Genomic DNA, 17290 nt, shown 5'->3' on the forward strand with positions numbered 1-17290 from the left:
TATCTATATACCTGTTCTAGGATATATTTTAGGATTTTAAACATATACAAACTGATAATTACGTAGTGCACGAGTCGCGACACTTTCGAAGACTAACAAAACCGAGTCGTTTGATATAATTTAAAAAAAAATTAATCGATCGAGAACTGTGAGGTTACTCAATAACACGAGAACAGATAAATTCTATTGTTTCGATATACTCCATTTCTTTGAAGTATCTATTTACTTGTTTAAACACCTTAAAGCGTTAATGACGAGGGTGGTGTGACAGAGATGCACCGCTACCTTTGCTCACGTTATATGGTGTTGCGATTCCTTTGATGCGGTTGACAAAACTCAACATTGAACCGATCCAGTCCAACGGTTCAGCAAACCATCAATGTGTCGTTTTAACTACCGCGAGATCCCTTCAACAGTGTCACACCAGTCTTAACTTAACACGACTAACTCGAAACAGTGTCCAACAACCATATTTCGGTAATAACGTGATTAAGAACTTTCTATACCGATAAATAGAACATTGTACATCGATGTACATCGATCCACTGAAACGCTTCAGCATGCACATTACACAAGCAGAGATGCATCGCTTTTAAGAATAACTTCTCGGCTCTCAAATGATGTAAACAGTGATCACAATACTAGATTTGTGTAAAATAACTTCACGTAATTAACGAATATTCCATTTTTCCGCACTTTCTTCACTTTTATAGCGATTGGATCGTATCCATAACTCGTTTTAACGTACCTTGCGAAATTAGAAGCAACTTAAACGAAGCAGTGGAAAATACTTAAAACGTGGGGGGTTCCACGAGCAGAAGTGTGGCTTTAGGTGGTTCGGTTAGGCGCGGTTTAAGTCTAAATCCACCCTTAGGGGTACCGATTTAGGAGGGTAAATGCACGGGCCCGTACTAGGGGAGAACTCGAAGAGGGTTCTGATATAAAAGAGATTTCTTTGGGAACCGGGGTCAAGATTCAATCACAGGTTTTTGTAAGACCTCGACTCTGCTGCACGCACCGTGGCCGTTGCCAGACACTGGCTGCCTTCTCCTGGCCATTTTCATTTCAAGGCCGACTGTTAACGACTCATCGGGGAAACTAGAAACAGAGTGTTCGTCCTCTGGGAATATTCGTACATTTCCCACGAATGTGTACACGCAACACAACAGAGCCATGATTTTGCGCACGAGGAGCAAGAGGTACTCGATAAGTGTTATCGCGGAGAGAACGATTTTTCTTTCTTCGTTGATTCTTCAGGTTGTTCGTCAAGACTGTGTTACATACCTTGTCCAAATGGACCACACGTGAAGAATCCTGGTTCGATCGATCGTAAACCACTATGTCAGACCAGTTACGAATCAATTTCGTTCGCAATTCTAAACCGTTATTCAATTGTCCACGCTCGTGTCTGCAAGCAGACTGTTTAACACAGTTCGTTAATCGAATTGTTTGACACGAAAGTGGCGGCGTGCTCGACCATGTGAATCGATGTTTACTTATGCAAGAAAATGGAATCGGGGCATGTCAAAAATACAATCACGTGGGACACACACGCGCGGCAAGAATCTAAATGCGAGTTCGCCCACGGTCGAACGCATCCTACTGGCACGTGTTGCAAGCACAATAAAAAAAAATATATATATATATATGTATATATAAGTAATTAGAAAATATTGAACAGAAACCGAACGTGTATACGGTTGTTGTTGCAATACACGCTGTTGCGTAGATAGTGTCCTAGAAAACTTGCATTCCTCTCTTACTCTCCGATCATTTATCTCGTAATACGGTCTCGTTCGTTTCTTGTTTATCAGTGTACCTGTCACTTCTGTCTTACATTTATTTTAATCGATCTGTTACATTTCAAAGACCTTCCGTTACGTTTATTTTTTTCTTCCATCGAATTCTTATTTTTCATTCGTACATTCAGGGATATTTATAGTCCTTTATATTGTCGTCTAACTCGTTTAATGAGACTTCAGGTATCTATTGTACAACCCAAGCATGAAATCTTATTGTATTAAAAATTTGACTTCTGTTGGTTCGATGGAACTTCAATGATTTAATTTCGTTTTAAGGTGACGATGAATTATTTTTATACACTCTAAAAATATCGTGTTTCATTTTCACCGAAACAAAAACAAAATAAAATGACTTTCCAAACAACCCGTATAATTTTCTTTTTTTTTCTCGTGTTGTTGCAGAAGCGTGAGAGGTCACCGGGAAAAAGAATGGACCGACTTCGACGGAGCTTTCGGGATAGCTTTCGACGGCGAAAAGATCCCCATGTGCCAGAATCGAGTAAACCTCATCAATGGCAAGCGGACGAGACAGCTGTACGTTCGGCTACATGCGCCTTCCATGTTAAGGTACGATCTTTGACAATTCTTTGGGCGTTTACCATTGAAATACAGTAAGATGACTCTTACCCGAATTACAATCGAAACAATTTCTTTTCAGAGAAAAGAAAATTACGATTATTCTTATTCTATTAACGCTATACAGGTCGCTGATGCAACCGTGACGTTATTTGCAAATAGAGAACAATATTTATCGCTTGAAATGTAATTTGATAAATAACGATGGTAATTAACGATCACAATTACCGTACAACTAAGCCAGTTACGACTGCGCCCCAAAAATGTTATTTATCGTTACCGCTCAATTTTCAGTGGTGATTAATTAATTAATAATTACCGTTACCACGGTTACTTTTAATAATCAATTACAGAAGTAATTATAAAATCAATTACCGCCCAACTTCGAGCAAGACTTCGTTAGCTCAGCGCTGGCATTGTGTAAATACAATTATTTCACGGTTAAAAGATCGAAATTAAATGTTCGACTGTATTTCGAAATATCTGAAAAATTACAGATTTCTTCGTTTTTAACAATTATTAGTTATGACCTCATGTTTTTGTAGATTGCCTTTTTATGAATTACTATATCGTAAAAATGTTATGCCTGTTAGGCTTATTTATACAACATTTATATTGAATTTACAAGAGGTACACAGCGTTATCATATTTCGCTGAAAGATGTCGGCCAGTATTCTTCGTTCAATTTAAAGACAAAAAGCGAGTAAATATTGTCACACGGTTTCGCGTAAATCATCTTTTTCATCATTTATCGCGTCTCTTCGCGATACCGTGTATTGAACCCACGACGTCTTTGATCAGAACGATACAACGACACAACGGACCAATAAGATGACGATCACGTGACGATACACCGTGTTTATCCGCTTCCGTTTCCACATTGAACGAATAGTAGTGAAAAGGTTCTCGCATATCAGTCTCACCTGTATAGTATTAACGAAATCATTGGCGATGTAACGTTCCACGTTTAAATTACTATGACTGCTGAAACGATCGATTTTGTTGAATTACGAGTAAACGAAGAATTGTAAGCAGAAATATGATTCGAGAAATGTATTCAAAATCAAGATGACATGCGCCCACATGCTTATGCGAATTAATAATAAAAGGTAGGAGTGGTTAATTTCGACAGATTGATCGGTACGTGTACGTACCAAGAATTTCTGGTCGTACGTCCAACTAATTGAAAGTCAGGTAATCAACGTCCGTAAAATTGAACGTTTGAATAATTGGTATCCAAATAATCCTTCCAGGATAATTGGCGTTCGACCATCGTACCGTTAATTTCCTACCAATAATTTCTCCAATTCGAATAGACCGCGTGTACATTGTCGAAGCAACTCGTACGTTTTTCACTTTACTGCCACATTCTCCATGTGACGAGATTCAAACTCTTTAATTCAGGAATTTCATTGGTGTAGTTGAAGACTCACTGGAAATTAAGCTTCCAAGACTTATATTTATCAAGCTTCACACTATTGATCGTCTAACACAATCAATCTGACCTGTGCAGTACCTGGGATGTGTTGAGGTGTTCGAGTCAAGGGGTATGCAAGTATGCGAGGAAGCCCTGAAAGTACTTAGAGTAAGTGACAAATAATACTTTTAAATGATCTTCGTTGGTTTATCGGTGCAATTTCGTTGGTTGTATCGAGGAGACGACGCGAATTAATTATTTCTCGCAATGAATTGATAGAACTCGAGGAGGCGACCGGTTCGCGCGGTGTTGCACGTATCCGGGGACGGTTTGCGGGTCGTTGAGGACGAGACAAAAGGACTGATCGTCGATCAGACGATAGAGAAAGTTTCGTTCTGCGCTCCGGATCGAAACCATGAAAAAGGCTTCAGTTACATTTGTAGAGATGGGACTACCAGACGATGGATGTGCCATGGATTTCTAGCGTTGAAGGAATCGGTGAGTAACAGTGTGACGTTCCAATATACCGGGTGATACTTCAAATCTCGGCCAGTAGTTCCTTTTATAAGCGAAGTTAGAGAAAATTACTATTAACGAGTTTTAACCAGAGACGGGCGAGATTCTTATCTGAATACAGATTTTGAACAACGAATAAAGAACAATCGACTTTCGATGCGTTGTTTAATAAAAATTACAATACGAATTGTAGTGAGTTGTTTGGAAAGTGATTTCGTTTTCGAATAAACGTTGCAAATAAATAGTCGAACTCTATATGTTCCTCGTCTATTGTATTTGTTTGATAAGTACCAAGTATGAACCAAGTATAAAAGAAGCATCGATTTCTCGAATCCTTACGATAGATGTTAAAACTTTTGCCATTCGAACGCGAATAAACGTAGTGAAGGTAATTTTTTTTTACTCTTTCTAGGGAGAACGTTTGAGTCACGCAGTGGGCTGTGCTTTTGCTGCGTGTCTGGAAAGGAAACAGCGAAGGGACAAGGAATGCGGTGTCACGATGACATTTGATTCGAAAACATCGACTTTCACGAGGAGCGGCAGTTTTCGGCAACCGAGTCTTACCGAACGATTGCAGGATTCGCGCGAACGGGCTGTTGGTTAGTTATTTCTTCCTCGAGAAACAGGACATTAAAATTATTAATATCGTATAGGAAGAAATTTACGTGTAACGACAACAACGAGAACGTTCATGATTTGTAGAACTTTCAGTGTAACAACAACAACAGAAATATTCATGATTTATAGAACTTTCAGTGTAACAACAACAACAAAAACGTTCATTATTTGTAGAACTTTAAGTACTTCGTTTCGTTCGGCACTTCTAGGCCTAAGTTTGCCTATACGTGAATCCAGCACTGACTTTCAAACGTACGGTTTGTTCATTAATCAATTTGACTCCGTCGTATAAATTCTGTTAACCAACTTAATTTGTATTTATAATTTTAGAACGGTCTGTACAAAAATAACCCATTATCTGACGAGTCGACCGTTTCCTTACAGATGTACCCCCCGTGAAGAAGGTGTACAACCCCTTTGCGATCGAAAGACCACACGCTACTCCATCGATGCTAGAACGACAAGGTTCCTTCCGCGGTTTTACGCAACTGAATCAAGCATCCCCGTTCAAGAGACAGCTCAGTTTACGGGTCAATGATCTTCCTAGCAACCTTGAACGCACACGTAGCCACAGTCTCGAGCCGACGGATTTGTCACGAATGCCATCTGCTATGTCTCACATCGTACCTTTAAAACCACCGGGTAAATATTATAATTATCCGTTAAGAGAGAAAAGCAACTGCAAGGAAAAGGATACTTTTGTCGGTCGTTTGATCGTATATCCTGTGCATTAATGTATCGTATAATATTTACTCAATAACTATAACTATAGTTACTCAATCGCTGTAAGAAATTATGTAAGTTAGATCGAAGCTTTGACTAATTATTTTGATCACGATTATCAGGAATGTATGGGAAAAATTTAATGAAAATCGGGTGATATATGTAACAGTTATGAAATACTTATTATAAGCGTAAGATCGCAAAAATATTTATTCAGTTAATTTTCATTACAATATTACAGAATAATTATTTTTCTTTTGTTACCTGCGTGTAACTCTTGTTTGTAGTATATGTTTCATAATTGATATAGACCGGTCTACACTAGAGCTGAGAATAGATCGAATTTATACGTAAAATTCGAATTCCTATGTAGTATTCAGATATTAAATTATGTATATATATTATATTGTTACATTTTCCATAAAATCGAAAAGCGAATCGTTCGAATCGATCGAAAGCGTTCAAATAATTTCACTCTCTGTATATACGTTAATAGCCATAGGCCAGGACATCCAATAATGTGCTTCTTCATTTTTACAACAGAATTCGAAGGATATGACGAAGGTCATTATTCTCTATTCTGTTAACTGTCCATATTGCCTGCCCCTCTTTCGATGTTCTTGAATCGTGCTAGTTTTACACACATATATGTTCAAATATTTATACACATTACATCGAGAAAGTAACGAGATTGAATTCAACTAAATATATTCAATATGACCACATGTATCGAATAATATTTAACAGGAAGAATGTGACACAAGAGAAAAACACTACGATAATAAAAGAAATTTTAGTTTTTCGGAAATTCGATTCAAGGAAATAAAAAAAACCTTTCCTACATATTGTTCCGATATACTCTTCGCAGTCTCGCTACTTTCTCGTCACAGTGTATACACTCGTGTAAACAATGAAACAAATTAAAAGTGTAGAAGGGACAGCAAGAGAGGGATGATGTTCTTTATGATAGCGGTGGCGTAGTTAGTCGTCGTTAGTTGTATTTCAGTGTTCTCGGTTTAGGAGATACGTTTCTTCCTGTCTTTGTAAGATATTGTTTTTACGCTTTAGATTTTCTGTTTAGAAATTTCCCATGTATACATTTCCATTAGATATTTATAACACGTGTTCGCGTGTCGTAACAGCATGCATTTTGTAGTGTTTAGCACCAATTTCAAAGCACCAATTTTAATACGTTAATAACTTCCACCATCAGGAGTGATTTATACTGAAACTATACTATTTTCTTTACAGTTAGCCCAATACCCGAGATATCACCCGGTGGCCAAGATAGTGTTTCAGCAATGTGTCAACAGCTTTCGCGAGGTCTTTCTCTTCTTTCGAGCTGCGATGACTTCGGACCAATGCCTACCCAAAGCAGTACAAGCTCATTTGCTAAACAACTTTTCACAAACACCAATAACACTTCACCAGGTACAGTCATTTTTAAATATAAAGTTTAGAGAGAAGAGGAGAATCGATGGAGTAAACCATTCAATTATTAAAAATACACACAAAGGGCAGACCTCTTGTACCTTAGATTTAAGAAAACAGCACGGTAGAAAACACGAAAAGCAATTATACTTTGTTACAGTAACAAGTAACAACTCGTTGGACGAGATGAAGTTACAGAATGGACCGAGCCTCAACAACAACAACAACAACAACAATAACGACAAAAACGATGATCTCAGTAACTTGAACCACATTGGACCCACTTGGAAAGAATCTCCGTCGCCTGTTCTGGCTTCGAACCATAGACTCACGCCGATCCTAAATAAAACTACTAATCTTAGTCCCATCCTTGCTAGAACAAGTATAACCACTACGATCGTGATGAGTACTCCAGCACCTACCACCGCTGTGGGTGTATTTGGTACACCACCTTCGGCAAGTCCTGCTTTCAGTACAGCATCCACGTCCTCTTTGGGGAATATGTCAATATCAGCTGTGAACAGGTCACCAATTCCGGTGAATTCTGTAACGACCGCGAAAACAGCCTCGCCAACCACCAGTGCAGCGTCCTCTTCTTCGGCTCTATCCAGTAGCATTGCCAACGATGCTAGCCAAATGAGCCAAACCCCGGTAGCAAATACGATTTCCACTACAGCGGTAAGTCTTCACGAGTTATCCAATACACCACACCTAATTTTCTCACCTGAAATACTTTTACCATCGAAGTTGGTTACGAAGCATGCCAAAAAGCAGGACATAGTATTTACGTATAGAAGAACGAAAGAAACTTTCTAGAAAATTTTTGTTTAGCTAGAGATTACAGTAGCTATGTCTATCTATAGGTAGCTGCACGACTTTGAGTCACCAGTCATCGATAGACGATCACTCTCCCAATCGACCTTCGACTCGACCACATATTTAAATCTTTACCGAAATCAAATTTTCATCGAAAGGGAGCTAGCCTCGATGGACCAGTTCGCGCGACGTTTACTTCAGATACGAGACATTTGCACAGAATTTCAGAATACTCCGTTATTGTTTCAGGTACAAGCAGTTGCGACGACAACAGCATTACCGAAACCGGAGCAATGGCTGGGCAGTATAACTGGAGCGATACCGTCATCAGTGCAATCTCCTTCGCAGAGTCAGACCAGTCCACGACGAGCACCGCCGCTTCACGCAAGAGCCCTCTCGCTCGGATCGGCCGCGATGGGACAAACCACCACCAGGACCGGTCCATCCGATCCTTTCGACGCCGAGTGGGCGGAAATCGCGGCGAGAAATCTGCGACAGTCTAGCGCGACGAATCCTTTCATAATGCCAAACGCGACGCAAGCGTTTCAGGTGCAATTGTAGCGCCAGGAGTTCATCAACAGCGTTGCCAAGTACTTCCGTTCGAACATATAGTGACGATTACACGTTCGTTCGCATTTCGACCGCTCGCGTGACCGGAAGTATTACACGTAAATCGCGCAATCTTCAACGGATCGGGAAGATTCCGTGGAAAGTGAGCTCTGTTGAAATTCCGGTTGGGTGATACGGTCGATAATCGAGCAAGGAACCTCGAACGACGAGGAGGAACGTTGGACGGAGGGAAGACGCATCGATCTCAAAGAGATGTTCGGTAGCGATGACGATGGGAGTGAATCAGCACAAAACACGTACCCGCAACATTCTTTAGACAAGTAGTTTACGCACACAGCCTCTCGATGACCTCAAATTAAATGTAAACGCGGCGCAAATAGAAATACAAGATGGGACCAGGCGTTGGTCACCGTTTAAGACGGACACGACGGGAGTTCGTCGTTCGATCGAGGATAACGTTTCGAAACTATCGTCGCGCTTAATCGCGAACGAAACTAGACGTCGCTGATATTGATAACATATTTAAATGTTCTGTCACGAGATACTTATAAACGAGGTGTACAATAATCTTGAATAGTTTAGGCTCAAAACAGTTACCCGTCTTTCTGCATGAAGAAGCAAAATTACACGCACTCCAAGATTATGCTGCACCCACAAATGTTTCGATGAAAAACGGGGGGAAAAAAGACAAAAACAAAAATGAAAAAAAGATGTATGTAGTTTAGTCCCGGCTACGTGGCAAGAAATATTTTCGTTTAGTGCGGCAACAGCCGTTAAAGGGTGCGAATGAAAATTCTGTTAGTCGACACTCGATACGAGTACAAGGAATTGATGAGTTCTGTTGACGAAGAAGACGAGATAGATATACGAACCAGGTAGACAGGTAGATAACTAAAGAAAGAACGATCGATGGACGACCACACGTAAATGGCTTAACATCATGGAGGACTGTGATAGACATCGAAGTGGCCAGTACTTAATGCGGGAGCGGAATCGAACGGCTGTTGTGGATGTTTCTCCAAGATGGCGCCATTGTACAGCGGAGGAAGCATTCGCGAGCTTGGATAGCACCGGTGTCTGTCGTTCCCTAGCCGACAGAATACACGCAAAATCTACACACACACACACCTAGTTACTTAAGTAAAGATTAGATGTTGAAGTTTCTAGAAACAGTACGTTCCACGCTATCGTTGTCTAATATCGTGCGGTACAAACAAATCACATTTATCATAACGACGAGGACTGTTGGAACACAATTACGTGTAGGTGGACGGTTAGCGCTCGCTCAACGATTTGATTCGCGCAACTATGACACACAAAGGTGCTTCCGTTAAGGACAAAACGATATTCACGAGCCAAAAACGAGAGCAACGATATACGGCGTCGAGTTCAGACGTGAACTATATATGTTACTGATTGTTATAGTGTATATCACTCGTTGAACGAATTCCTAAAAGTGAGAGCGGTGTAAGTTCATTTTGCCCCGTATTAGAAAAATTACCGCTTACGAAGTATTCGATACAAAGGATGATAGGGTTTACGAACTTAATTTATTCGCCATCTTTCTCGGCTTACGTCACTCTCATTCTCAGGGGATTGAACGAATATAGAGATCACAGCGGTGACTCGAGAACGCTCCCCAAGTCCTATGTAGTACTCAACTAGGGATTATAATATTATGTCTCAAGGCTTCTCTCTTTCAGTTAGCGGCTGTACTTTCAGTTTTGTCGAACGAATAAGCGGCCAACCCCTTACTGCGGCCATTTTCGAAACACACGTAAATTCATTACACAAGAAACGTTACAATAAGGATTGCGAGAAATATTTTTCAATTACGATTTACATTACATAGTAATTCCCGCTATCGAGTAACAAAATTGAGACTTTGGTTTCTTTAAATGCGAAATAGCGAATTTTATTTCATATGTGGGTCGAACTCACGTTACACGTTACGTTCATTAAATTCGACAATGATTTCCCGATGAAAATGAGTCTAAATACGACTTTATTCGGGCTACTATTGAGTAATATAACATATAAGTTATGTTATTGTAATTATTTTTGAAAAGCACACTCGATTACGTATCAAGAATTCGATAATAAATTGTTCGTAAAGTATAAATGCAAATAAAGAAAGGAATTTAGTCCAAGCATCGGTTTAAATATAAATTATACGTTTCAAACATTTCAACCGTGTATCGTTTGTATTCTCTTTGGTAAAACATAATGAAGAACAAAACTTCAATTCAAAGAAAGAGAAAGAACGAAAAGGACGTGACAAAATTTTTATATTGAAATTTTGTTCTTTACCGTTTCACCACAAAAGATTCGATACAGGATCACAATGTTCAATACATATTTATATTTAAACAGATACCTGTTTCGGACTAAATATTCTCCTTTATATCGATTAGGTATTTCGCGCGATTTTATGTATTTTACGTACTTAAAAATAGTCCGTGTAAGATCGTGTTTAGTCTTATTTCCATTGGGAAAACCTCGCGAATTTCCTGACGATATTTTCACGAAAAAATAACAAATCCAAGAATTTTTATTTTCATTGGGTAAAGAAATTAAGTCTCGTCTGCATATCTTATCGAGTTTGAGCCGACGGCTCGCTGAATAAACGTAAACAATGGTGGAGATGATTTCGAAACTCGAGTTCTTGAAAGCGGGGACTGCTGCAATATGGCACGCCACGCGGTAAGGGGAGAAGAATAGGTTACGTTGAAAGGGAAGATAGGCGATCACGGCAATGGAGTCGAACGATTTCGTCAATGATAGGAACGAGGGTACGTGTTCGATCGTGTTATTTCGACGACTCGTGTGTGTGCGTTGTACATAAATTAGTTATTTAAATTGATGATACAAGGAACGAAAAACGAGAGAAAGAGAGAGAGAGAGACAGATAGAGAGAGCATGCGTGCGTGTATGTGCAGAAGTTGTTCACCGAACCGACGATATTGTAACGCAGGAGAAGATAAGGCGTTCTTTGTTGCCGAGGTTTTATTAAGTTGTAATGATAAGTTACCTTGTAAATAGTTTGGTAGCGTTTATGAGCACAAAACGTTGCTTCCACGTTCGGTGATAACTAATTTCGAAGAGGACGATTCTTCGTCAGCCGGAGACGAAAACACGCGAGCGACGCTCGTCACGCCGTATCACGGATATCGTTCTCGATCGTTTGGCGAGGTTGCACTCGATCATTCGAGTTACCTTCTGTCCGTCCCGTAAATCAAAAACAACTGAAGCGAAAACGAATTGCCGACAGACAAAACATATAAATGAATAGAAAAACGAAATCGTTATCGGTGTAGCAAAAGCGCAATCGTCGGGTACTTATCGCGGGGAAATTGTAAAAACGAAACGTTGATTGATCGATGTACTTAAAATATTAACGAACGTATGCTTGTTTTATTTTTCATTGGGCGATGAACGCGAAATCATCGATGCCGCGTGGACGTCGCTGATCTTTATTCCCGTAAGCGGATCGCGCTCTTCGAGTTCTCGCAGAGAACCGAAGTGTTGAGCAAAGAGGGAAATGAAAATATGTATACAATGCAGTACAGTGATTCGTTATGTAACATTATCGCCTTAAGTACTTATTGTTTTCTCCTCTTTCTTTGTTTTCTTTTTACATCTTCTGTTTATTATTTTTTTTTTTTTTCTTTTTCTTTTTTCTCTCTCGTATCGATGTACACTAATTATTCGTTCAAGTTCACACTTGGCTAGGGTTGAAATCAGAATGGGGTAATCTCGACTGGTTTCTGCTCCTGCGTGTTCGTGTTTTATGTTCCTGTTTGGAAACAGAATAATCGAATCTAATTCTCTTTTCGTTGTTTCGAGGCTAAAATTTTGATTCTAACGTAGAAAGAACAGGCGTCAGTCGAGACATATTCCAGTGTCACACCCGACTGAAGGAGACTAATGCATTTACGATTGGCTAACTCTTAAGTACACACAGGGACACTGGAATAATTGGCGAGTAGGTGCACTGGGTGTTAAATTGAGATGTGCAACCGCGTTCTCTGCGGGGTTCGTCAGTACCACCGTGCACGCTTCCGTGGTTGTGTTGTACATAGTGTCGCCGATCGATTCCTGGATCAATGTACGACTGCGTGTATGTTACGTGAAAGTATCCTTGTTCGTTTTACAATGTATCTGGCTCTGTAAAGATACGATTTATTATAATATCTGTTGTGATTACCAAACTGTTTCTCTCATTGTTTCTATCTTCACCTACATATTTATGATGTTTCTGTATGTTTTTATTTATAAACAAATAATTCAGAACTACAAACGTGACGAATTGATTCGAACGCGATCCAAATACATTTGGACCAATTACATTATTTGCTTTCATTTACAGGAATTAATACCGCACGATCCTTGAAATTTTCGCGTAGTTTGTATCCCCATCGCTTAACTAAGCATCGACGTAATATGTCTCTTGTTCCTATAGAATCGTAAATTATAGCTTGCAACAGATCGAAGTAATACAAATAACGAGAGTTCGAATTGACAGTGAAATATTTCGATCGCTTTGTGTATCGCTAAATTCAAGTCGATACGAACAACCTAAAATTTCTCGATATCGTTTATTCGTTCCAAATTGCTTGTATTCTTTCGGTAAATTTTCAATGTCAGGGTTGTTTATCGGCGGAGAACGTACGGGAAACTTGAACTCGGTTGTCTAAACGAGACAGAAAGCCAACCGAACCGAAAGATGACAACTGTGGAAGCTGCGTTAGCTAGATACCCACCCTGGCATCCTTCCCGTTGTTCTTCGAGACGCACCATAAGTTCAGGATGCCCAAGATGTCCAAATATTCGGCCACCGGATACTGGATCGTCTCCGATTCGTTTCCAGATCACGTACACCTGCGACAGGTGCATACACAGTTAAAATTTCCGAATACCAAGACAAAGTATTAATATTATTTTTATGATTTTTAACAGTGCGACGTATTCACCTTGTTATTATCCACGTCCGGTACGTTGCCCGCCTCCGGAGGAACCGCCAGTGAAAACGATTGACTGTTGTCTAAAGTGGTTCGATTGCTATGGAAAACCTGTTTCTAAATATTGTCATTAAATTCTGTTCTCGCTATACTTTTCACACGACTATGAATAATATACACATCTCTGATATCTATATATATAATATATAATAAAAAAATATATATATTTTATTAATCCACACGCGATACCAAGCTGTAACTATTCTTTAAAATACTCGTTTCCCTTCGCGTAGAAATTGTACATTGAATTTTTGATTCTTACATTTCTAAGACAAACAAAATTATAAATATTTCGAATGTAATTCGTTTGTTACTCCCTCAGAGTATAAGATACATATTATGAAATAGAGATCTGAGATTAAATGGGACTTTGAAAATATTTTTCGTGTCGCGTTGCTCAAATCTTTCAAGTTCCATTTATGAGAATGAATGGAAAGATAATTTTTAGTGAATTTTCAAAATATCGCCCCGCGATTCGAACTTCACATCTTTCGAAAACGACGAAGAAAGTCTCGTATTCACTTTCTTTCTCGCAGCTCTTACACTAGAGTGTGTGGAGGGGGAATTCCATAATTTGTTATGTAGTGGTAGTCCATCATGCGCAGCTAATTATTATGCTTTTAACCATTCCTAACCTATACAGTACACCAAAGTACGTTATTTAAAAAACCACACGATGTTAAGGAAATAATTACACGGACTATATTCTCATCGTAAAGAAACGCACACTGTTCATAAACGCTACACGTGATGTATAGATAGAGTGCGTTTAAGCGACAGGAGGACCTCAGAGGTCTGAATGAAACCTGGATTGGATAGTGGTACATTATATGTACTCTTATAAAATGTATTAAATGAAAATTTAATATACACTGTCTTTCTATTAACTTCTTGGTTTTTTGCTCCGTGAACGAACAAATTTGGGAATTCGGATATTCGTGGAAGTGCCTCTTGTAGCTTTCTAACATTATTTTACAATACATATGTTTCTTTTAATATCTTGTACAATTTGAATATAATTTACACTCAACGTACGCGTGTCTGGATGTTCTCAGATAATGGCCAAATCGGACAATATTGAAGAACATATTGTAGTTGCAGAAGAAACTATTCTTGCATGTGTGAGTATCTTTATCAAATTTAAAGTTACAGATGTTAACAGTGTTATACTTATATTGCATCTTATTTCTTATTAAAACTGATTTTTTTGCATTATATTTACAATATAATTCCCAAAGCTTTGCTTCACATTTTGTGTTAACACAATTATTATTTTTCACTTATATCGATAACCCAACTATTACGTACAGTGCGGTGATGGTATGAAAGAATACCTTGAGCCTAGATTCGAATGTCCTATTTGTTTAACTTGGCTACGTGATCCAGTTTTAACATCTTGTGGTCATAAATTCTGTTCACAATGCATATATAAATGGCTTCAGTAAGTTATATTTTGTATGTCCAATTATCGAATACATAAGATCTATTATTATATATAATTTACTTTCACAACATAATTTTTATTTGTAGAAAGGAAGGTGCTTGTTGTCCAGTCGATAGTCAACCGCTAAATTCTGAAAGCGATTTATTTAGAGATTTGTATACAAGTAGAGAGATCTCCCAACAACGTACACCTTGTCCTTACCAACAATCTGGTTGCGAGATTAAGTTATGTCCGGTGGATATGGAAGCACATATAAATCAATGTGTATATAAAAGAAGTCTTCCAAATTCGCAAAATATTTATTGTCATTTTAAAAAAGTTGGTTGTATAAAAACCTTTTGCACAGAAGAAGATTTACGTACACATTTAGAGACAAATATAAATCTTCACTTAACTGTTAGTTTTTTATTCAATGTAGTTATATTTAATTGTAGTATAAAAAAATTATTGTCTACCTATTTTATAGATGGTTTTAAAGACATTGCCACAATTATCTGTTACACAGTCTTATGCTAATATAGTAGCTGCTGAATCTAAGTTGTGGGATGCACCACCAAAAAATGCAACATCCTTAGGAGGAAGTAACGAACCGTCGTTAGAATGGCAGCACTTGTTAAAGTACATCTTATAATTTATATTTACAGTACAAAATATCTTTATATAGTATTTTAAAATACATTTCTTTTAGGAATCTGTACGAAAGAATAGTGATTTTAGAACAGCAAAACAGAGAATTGTCTATAACCGTATCTAATCAAAAAACGCAGCTTACAACTTTACAAACATCGCTGCAATTTAATCAAGAAGAAATGTATTTGCGTAGTTGTAATGGTGTTTATATTTGGAGATTACATTCTTTCCATGCAAAACTTGAAACTATGATCAGTGATCCACTAAAAATGTTTTACAGCCCTGGTTTCTACACTAGTCCTAATGGTTATAAGATCTGTGCTAGAATTAATGTATCTTCAAAAGATCCTGAGTTTATATCATTGCTTCTGCATATAATGAAATCAGAAAATGATGATGGTCTAGATTGGCCATTTAATGGAACAATGTATTTTATTTTGGTACATCCACATAATTGGGAAAAAGACATACGTGAGATAACTTCATCAAGACCAGATCTTGAAGCATTTAGAAAACCAGTCTGTGAATTGAACAAGCGTAGTTTTGGTTACACGGAATTCGTACGAATACGTGATTTATCAAACTTTTTGCAAAATGATTGTTTGATTTTCAGGATAGAAGTTCGTGTTCAAGATAATATTATGAAATCAATATAACAATTTTATTTCTATGTGTAATTATATTTTTGAATGGTATATGATTTTGATGCCATTTATGTAGTTATTTTTTATAACTTTGTACTGCATAATCACGTATAGGATACAATCATCATATATTCCACACAGGTACGCTCGATAAAAATAAACCTGGTCGCACTACTACAAATACACAATCGCCACAAATTATATGCATTTTTTTTCTCGCATCATGTACATTTAGGAAGGGACCGGCTCAGAAAGACCTCTCTGTTGTTAGATGCCCTAATTGTAAGTCGTGTTCTTATTTGTGGTAGATTCAAGGAGAAATGTGCGTCAATCATTTTTGTCTTTAAATCGCGCTTACTTAGAAAAAACGCAATTGACTCTAGGGCCAACTACACGATTCGCGTCTCTATTTTGCCTCATTTTATTGGACAATGAAATTGCTTAGTCGAACTAAATAAGGAAATCAAAGAGACTTTGACTCTTATCTCTTCGGTTTAGTAATTTTTACTGTAATGCGTGTAAAAGAAGATCGATGGTACTTTAATTTCATTAGTCTTTCTTCGGGTCTTCGCTGACATCAACTTTCTCGTAGAGAAACCTGGTAATCGGTATTTATCGCAACGAAGAATTATTGTTTGTCACGGGTAATACCAAGCTAATCAACTGCGAATTTAAAATATTCTCTTGAGATATACGTAGCAATAGAATATCATAACATAGAATATTTTTGTAACTCGTGTAAAAGTCTGATAATTCTAATGAAATGTAAGAATATGAATGTAATTTTGATGTATTTCAATAAATTCATTTCGAGTAACACAAATAGCTTTCTTTTTTTTCCTTGCGCCCATTTCTTCTATATAATTTAAAATTATGAGTTATGGACTGAGAAATGAAAGTTCCAAGTTCCTTTTGTGAAAATAAATAACACTTGGAAAATTTGATTAAGTTTTTACAGTGGTTAGCTATAACTTTTAAAATATTCTCAGTTTTGTGTTGTTTAAATATTCACGTTTCATTTGAGAGAATAGATAAAACCTAGTGTTATATTTTCTAAATCTAATAGGTGTGATAGAACCGCA

The 17290-nt window shown here is 37.9% G+C and overlaps 2 protein-coding genes and 1 long non-coding RNA gene across 9 annotated transcripts in view; all 3 read left to right on the forward strand.

Annotated features, from left to right (window-relative positions):
• The window catches only part of Numb (NUMB endocytic adaptor protein), a 101193-nt gene extending 88442 nt beyond the window's left edge, over nucleotides 1–12751 (forward strand). For 4 of the 5 annotated variants that reach the window (XM_076325970.1, XM_076325971.1, XM_076325972.1 and 1 more), the window contains 9 exons: nucleotides 2205–2369; nucleotides 3892–3963; nucleotides 4075–4293; nucleotides 4724–4910; nucleotides 5314–5571; nucleotides 6196–6216; nucleotides 6904–7083; nucleotides 7244–7761; nucleotides 8149–8465. In XM_076325970.1, coding sequence (XP_076182085.1) covers nucleotides 2232–2369; nucleotides 3892–3963; nucleotides 4075–4293; nucleotides 4724–4910; nucleotides 5314–5571; nucleotides 6196–6216; nucleotides 6904–7083; nucleotides 7244–7761; nucleotides 8149–8460 — 1905 coding nt within the window. In that variant the 5' untranslated portion in view covers nucleotides 2205–2231 and the 3' untranslated portion in view covers nucleotides 8461–8465. Of the gene's footprint in view, nucleotides 1–2204; nucleotides 2370–3891; nucleotides 3964–4074; nucleotides 4294–4723; nucleotides 4911–5313; nucleotides 5572–6195; nucleotides 6217–6903; nucleotides 7084–7243; nucleotides 7762–8148 lie in introns of all 5 variants that reach the window. The other variant, XM_076325969.1, reaches the window with a different exon arrangement.
• Nucleotides 12752–13172: 421 nt separating this feature from the next.
• On the forward strand, nucleotides 13173–13663 carry LOC143154125 (uncharacterized). Its single transcript, XR_012993993.1, has 2 exons — nucleotides 13173–13359; nucleotides 13429–13663. It is a non-coding gene; the product is annotated as an uncharacterized LOC143154125 (long non-coding RNA).
• Nucleotides 13664–13882: 219 nt separating this feature from the next.
• Nucleotides 13883–16234, forward strand: LOC143154122 (TNF receptor-associated factor 6). 3 transcript variants are annotated; one of them, XM_076325974.1, is made up of 6 exons: nucleotides 13883–14311; nucleotides 14546–14611; nucleotides 14801–14931; nucleotides 15021–15330; nucleotides 15401–15552; nucleotides 15623–16234. In XM_076325974.1, exons 2-6 carry the CDS (start codon nucleotides 14549–14551, stop codon nucleotides 16218–16220), a joined length of 1254 nt encoding a protein of 417 aa, XP_076182089.1. In that variant the 5' UTR covers nucleotides 13883–14311; nucleotides 14546–14548; the 3' UTR covers nucleotides 16221–16234. The 3 variants fall into 3 exon arrangements, with proteins under 3 accessions (XP_076182089.1, XP_076182088.1, XP_076182090.1); XM_076325973.1 differs by having other exon boundaries at nucleotides 13884–14337; XM_076325975.1 differs by having other exon boundaries at nucleotides 14104–14142.
• Nucleotides 16235–17290: the final 1056 nt, after the last annotated feature.

This window comes from Ptiloglossa arizonensis, chromosome 13 (genome assembly GCF_051014685.1).
Source record: "Ptiloglossa arizonensis isolate GNS036 chromosome 13, iyPtiAriz1_principal, whole genome shotgun sequence".
In the NCBI taxonomy this organism is placed as follows: Eukaryota; Metazoa; Arthropoda; class Insecta; order Hymenoptera; family Colletidae; genus Ptiloglossa; species Ptiloglossa arizonensis.

What these genes read in the sequence shown, in the direction of transcription:
- LOC143154122 (XM_076325974.1), top strand. Translation starts at nt 14,549, where the DNA reads ATGGCCAAATCGGACAATATTGAAGAACATATTGTAGTTGCAGAAGAA. An exon ending in TGCATATATAAATGGCTTCA is followed by an intron (nt 14,932 to 15,020) that starts GTAAGTTATATT and finishes TTTTATTTGTAG; the next exon opens with AAAGGAAGGTGCTTGTTGTC. An exon ending in ATATAAATCTTCACTTAACT is followed by an intron (nt 15,331 to 15,400) that starts GTTAGTTTTTTA and finishes CCTATTTTATAG; the next exon opens with ATGGTTTTAAAGACATTGCC.